This window comes from Vigna umbellata, chromosome 1, assembly GCF_029865625.1.
Source record: "Vigna umbellata cultivar VRB3 chromosome 1, Vumbellata_1.0, whole genome shotgun sequence".
NCBI classification, from domain to species: Eukaryota; Viridiplantae; Streptophyta; class Magnoliopsida; order Fabales; family Fabaceae; genus Vigna; species Vigna umbellata.
In genome coordinates, this window is record NC_142165.1 from 10492676 (window position 1) to 10498675 (window position 6000).

Sequence of the window (6000 nt, forward strand, 5' to 3'; positions counted from 1 at the left end):
AATTTCAAAGTAATAACCTGACCTGCGAGTTGTCAAACTTGCTAATTTTAATTTTATAATATATATATATATATATATATATATATATATATATATATATATATATATATATATAATTTATTGGTCGTTAGTTTCTTAATTGCTACAGTTATCTATTTTAATATTATTTTTCGTTTATTCATAAAAAGACAGTTAGCTAATTCGTAATGATCAACGAAACTGTTTTCTAAGCATTTAATTTCTTCTAACGAACCTATTTTAGTCTTTATAAAACATTTGTTAGTTAAGATATTCAAATTTTGTAGCTGTTAGTTTTTAGTATTTACTATTAATAATTCCTAGTTTAACGTTAAAAAATAAATTATTAATTAAAACAGTTTAAACAGTGAAGAATATTCGAAATTAAAATAATGAAGACTGAAAAGTGTCATAAACTTAAAGTAATAAAAATATTTACATATAGATTAAAACAAAACAGATAAAAACTGATCTCACCCTTTGGATGAATGAAAGAAAGAATATATTGATGCAATCGAGATTCATGTCGACTTTTAGCAGTATTTGTTGAAAATGAACTCTGCAAATCATTCACTAAAATTGCAAACATCAACTATTTGTTGCAGATCATAGGCTATTACCTTTCACTGTTACCTTGGTTTATGGGAGTTATCTTTTCCTTTTTATGGCCGTTGGCCAACTTTGAAAGCTTCCCTTTTTCCCATTGACTTTTATCCTTGGCCGTTTTTAGGGTCACTTCAACAATTACTTTATTCATTTAAAATAATATTTGTTTAGAAATTATTATTTGAGCCCAGGGATTGAGAGAATAAGAATAAAATATATAAATGGTAAAAGAATGATTTTAAATATAATTATAAGAATGAGAAGTAATTAAAATAGAGTTAGTTAAATGCAAAAATTCCTCACCTTTTATATTGTCCTTAATTCATAGCTCATAATTTTGAATTTGATTAATGCTTACAAGGTGTAAAACTAGCATAGTGGGTGCCATAACAAGCTCATTCAGTAACAAGGGTAATGGAACACAAGACTTCAGTAATTCAACAATCATCAACAATCGAGGGTAATGGAACACAGGACTTCAGCAATTCAACAATCATCAATAATGAAGGGTGGAGATGTAACCAATTTCAACTCTGTATTTTTTTCATATAAATAAATACAAACATGACTCCCTCAAATCCATCCTGTAATTGTCATGGTATATCAAAATTACATTTCAGGATGTGATGTAATTTGTTTATGTTATTTTGGTCTCATTGTACACATCTTCTGACAAAGACAGGCTTTGGTATCATAGCAATTCATTATAGTTTCTGCCTCTTCAACCATAAATACTAAATACCCAAAATAAAAGAATTCAGCGACAGACAAACTTGTACAGAAATGGCACTAAGACACAGTAACATCACTGCATCCAATTTTTTTATTTAAGAAAACAACACATAGCCGTTGCTAAAAGTTACATATATTTTCAAGTGTATCATAACTTGCTATAATAGAGAAATATATTGGCCAAAGTATGATTTGAGCCAATATTTTTTCAGACCACTCATACAGTAACTATAGCCAAGAATGAAATGTATGGTCACAAATCTTATGCATTTTTTACTATAAAAGCCATTCCTACTGTATATTTTAAAACCAATCTCATTGTCACAAACTAAATTAATGATCTGTGAAAAAAAAAACATGATATTATTACTTTATTCGCTTGTGTACTGTTCATTATCGAAATCATTTTTCATTTATAAATTTCGGCAACACTGCATGTGATGGCCACTTAGTTTTTATCTAACACGAGCCCTACTTCTTTTGTTGGATGAAAAAGGGTGCAAGTTGTGACTTTAGGTCCCACGTGGGCGAATGTTAGGTACACTTGCCCCTTATTTGTAAGGGCTTCGGTGAATTACTCACTTTACGTTGGTAGAGTTTAAGGAAAAAGAAAAGAAAATACAGAGGCTTTGTAAGAAAAAGGAACTTGGTTTCAAATACAAGGAAACATGAGAACGATGTTGAGGAATCAAAAGATAAAGTCTACTGCAAAGTGAAAACTTAAACTTAGATACAATTACTTTAAAGTAAAATTAATTTAACTACCCAACCTGATGAAAAGTCAACATTATTTAACTACCATAATCAGAACCCCCAAAAAAATATTCAAACTAATTTAGCCACTTTTTCTAGTTTCACTTCCAGACACATTCATTCTCATAACATACTTTACACAAAGCAAAATCAGGCATATGCATATTCTCATGCGGGAATGTCAGTCTTCTTCAGCTTTTTAGTATCCTGTAGGAAACACGCAGTTACCATACCCTGCACAAAAATAACCATGGTTAATCATTTTTATCACAAATCCATAGATTAAACTAAAAATTAAAGACCCATAAAGTAGAATCATAAATCGCATGTTTTTCAAAGGTTTTAGAATCCAATGTTTGACTAATTGACCACCTTTACAGCTACAAGTTTCCATCTGGTTGGCCTCCATTACCCTAGTCCCTAGGGTTCACCAAAACAGTGAGAAAGAGGTATTATTTGGGTAGACCGAGTAACACAACACTGTAGCACCGTAATTATAATGTCCTACATAGTACACTCTACCCAATAAATTTACGCCACGTCGTTATCACAAAAGATTCCCTCTTGTCAACCCTATCACGTGCCTCTTTATCGTGTGCATTCCTCACCCCGCTCATGTTAGTAACCCTACCAAACACTATTCTAAAGCACACACATTAAAAATGAATTAAATTATGTAAAAGTAAAAAAGGGATTTTTAGAATACTCACTGGGCTCCTGCGTCACCACGTAGGACGTACCCCCGAAATAGCAGCTACCGCCCTTGCGTGATTGCTTCTGGTAATAACTATTGAACGCAAACGAAGCGTGTGCAACGATCGTGTTAGGATCGTAACACGTGGCACCATGCTGAATCGGAGCGCAATCTGCACCTCCCTCACCGCAAGCGAAATCTAGAGCTGCCTGCAGCTTAACTTTATCCGCATCCGGGTTCGCAACGCACCAATTGTTACCGGTGGTGCTCTTCGACACGCCGCCGCTCACGATGGGTGCCGGCGCGGGGGTGGTCTGTTTCGGACTGCCACCCTTCACCGGTGATGGACGGTCGTGGTAGTCCTTGAGCTCCTCCGGCGTTAACGGAACATTATAGACCCTTGTCTCGTCAGGATTAAAAAGCCCAAAATTTCTCTCGGAAGTGGGTCCGGGCTTCTGATTCTCATTAAAAAGCGCGAACAAATAGACGGTGAGATCGGCTTTGGGTCGAAGTGGGGTACCGCCACCGGTTAAGATCTTACGGACGAGATTACCGTTGTACGCAGCGGCGTTCTCTACGCTCGCACCCACCTCATTACTATCCCCCTTGGAAGGCCACCCTGTTTCGGTCACTACAATGTTAACGTCGTCGTATTTCAGAGCACTTAACGCGGAGAAAACGGCGTCGATTTGGGCATCAAATAGGTTATAGTATCTCAACCCGTTACCCGGATCCGCCACGCCCGGGTTCTCTCGGAAAAGAGCGTAGTCCAAAGAGATTACGTCAGCGTTGGACTCGTAAGCAAAGAACGGGTACACGTTTACCATTAAGTACGACCCGGTTTCGTGGAGGAAGTCCAGCATGGGTTTGAAAACGGGTTCAACGAGATCGGGTCGGAACGATCCGGACGAGGATGGGTACGAGTTCGCCAACGCAGAGAGGGCAATGGGGGAGGAAACCTTAATGTCGGAGTCGAGGTTATGCTTCACAAGCGCTTGGTGAATGTTTTTCATGGCGGGTACCAGGAACTTGGTGGTGTTATGTGTGTCTACGAAAACCTCGTTCCCAACCGCAATGGCTTCGATTTGCGTGTGAGGGTAGTAAGCGACGACGTTTCTTTCAACCCAGGAGGATGCAAAGGAGGGAGCTTTCGCTGCTGCGAAGAGTTGCTGGTTTGGAAGATCAACGGTCACCTTGATTCCGGATCCGGATAATGCCCGAAGCACTGCCGGGTCGGTGTCGTAGACTTTGACTCGGTTCAAGCCCTGGGATTTGAGGAGACGAACAACCTTAACCGCGGAGGGAAGGTTGTTCGCAATGCGACCATAGTTAACTCCAATGGAACCTCCATCTGAAACAACAAACAATGTACACAACACAGGATAGTTGGTCAGTGACATTACGTAAACAGAGTAAATAAAAGAGAGAGAAAAGATGAGAGAGGCGAGCATTGCCTGCGAGGGTGAGAAGTGTTAGGGAAAGGAGAAGGGTGGAGACGGTGAGGCGCTGCATTCTCTGCTTCTGTGAGGAGAAACAGAGAGAAGGATTGTTTTGGTGTTGTGTCTTGTGTTTGTTTTCGGTGTTTTTGACGATGTTTGTGTGAAAGTGGTGCCCAGAGTGTGTTCCTGCGGTGCAAGTGGGTGACGTGAGAAAGAGTGGTGTTTGTTAGTATATCTATGAGAGAAAGTTCAGGAAACGAGGTGGTGGTGGAAAAGGTTAAGAGGGTAAGTGGGACCCTTTGGTATTACTGACAGTAAGAAATGGACGAGTAATTATAGGACCACCATCCATCATTCTAGGCCAGTTGGCCTTCATGCTGCTGACGAACCTCAAGAACTGAACCAAACAGGGCCTTGGAGATCGGGATTTCCAACTTATTATTATTATTATTATTTATATTCATACATTTTTTTTTAATTATGTACTCACATATGCATTAGATTTGTGGTTCATGAATCATGATTTTCCATTCTTCTTAATCAACAAACAGCCAAAGCAGAGTGATGAAAGGCCAATTTAAGAATAAGAATGAAAATTGACAGTGGCATTTTGTTCATTAGTGTATTGAAGTTCTGGACCTCAAAAGGGCAGTGTTTTGGAAGAACTGCTATCATCCAACAATGACAAAGATGAACAAAAAAAACATGGTCGTATTAATTTGATGCACCCTTTTAAAGAGATGGTAACCATCCAATATTACATCTTTATCTTTCTGAATAGCATCTTACACTTGCACCATAACTGAGGCTGAGTTTAGATTGAGTTCAGGATTTAGAGAAAAGTGAGTGGAGGGGTTTCAAAAGAATGGATAAAGGTTCTGTATCTTATTCTTTAAATTAAGATATTTGAAAAGATAGATTATGGTATTTGAAAAAAAATTAAAGATTTATAAATAATGTTATAAATTTGATAGATTAAAAAAATATTTTAATTGAAAAAGATTGGATGATTAAAATAAAATATAATTATGAATAAAAGTTAGATGATGGTATTTGAAAAAATAAATAAAAATTTATAAATAATGTGATAAAAATATATAAAAAATTTATATATATTATGAATGTTAGTGTTTCTCTCCAAATCTTAACACGAATGCGAAGAGAGATTTAAAAAATAATTTAATTTTTTTTCTGTAATTCTTTGTTAATTTTTAAGCTTTGAGTGAAGATGGTATGTAGCTTGGGCTTTGCAACTAATTGATACAAGCCTTGGCCAATGATGATGGAATGCGTAACATACTATACTTTTTCCAACTTCTTCATCAATTATTCTCCTTCTAAAGTAAACTTATGAGTAAAGAGTAATGACTATAATGGAAATCATCATTTATATCAATACAACTTATAACTATCATATGCTATTCAATACAAAATAATATACAAATACAGTAATTGACCAAGTATTGTATATTTATGTCAGTAATAGTATTATTATTTTAATTAATTATCCATTAAAAATGAGGTGTTTTTATTAGTTTTTAATTTAATAGTTGAACTGATATTGCTAAAAATGACCGTAATAAAATATTTTAAAATTGTCGTCAAATATTCTTCACTGATTAAATTAATTATAAGATTCAAACGTAAAAAATTTAATATTTATATTTTATGACTAAACATGTTCTTTCAATTTCACACCTGGCTATTTTAGTCTTAAAAAAAGGTGCATAAACTTATTCTACAAATAATATACCTTTA

The 6000-nt window shown here is 35.7% G+C and overlaps 1 protein-coding gene across 1 annotated transcript; it reads right to left on the bottom strand.

Moving 5' to 3' along the window:
• Positions 1 to 2013: 2013 nt before the first annotated feature.
• LOC124841259 (O-Glycosyl hydrolases family 17 protein) lies at positions 2014 to 4537 on the bottom strand. The gene is made up of 3 exons (XM_047317503.2): positions 4258 to 4537; positions 2820 to 4154; positions 2014 to 2343 (listed from the first exon to the last, which is right to left on the bottom strand). Exons 1-3 carry the CDS (start codon positions 4313 to 4315, stop codon positions 2309 to 2311), a joined length of 1428 nt encoding a protein of 475 aa, XP_047173459.2. The 5' UTR covers positions 4316 to 4537; the 3' UTR covers positions 2014 to 2308.
• Between the last annotated feature and the right edge of the window lie 1463 nt (positions 4538 to 6000).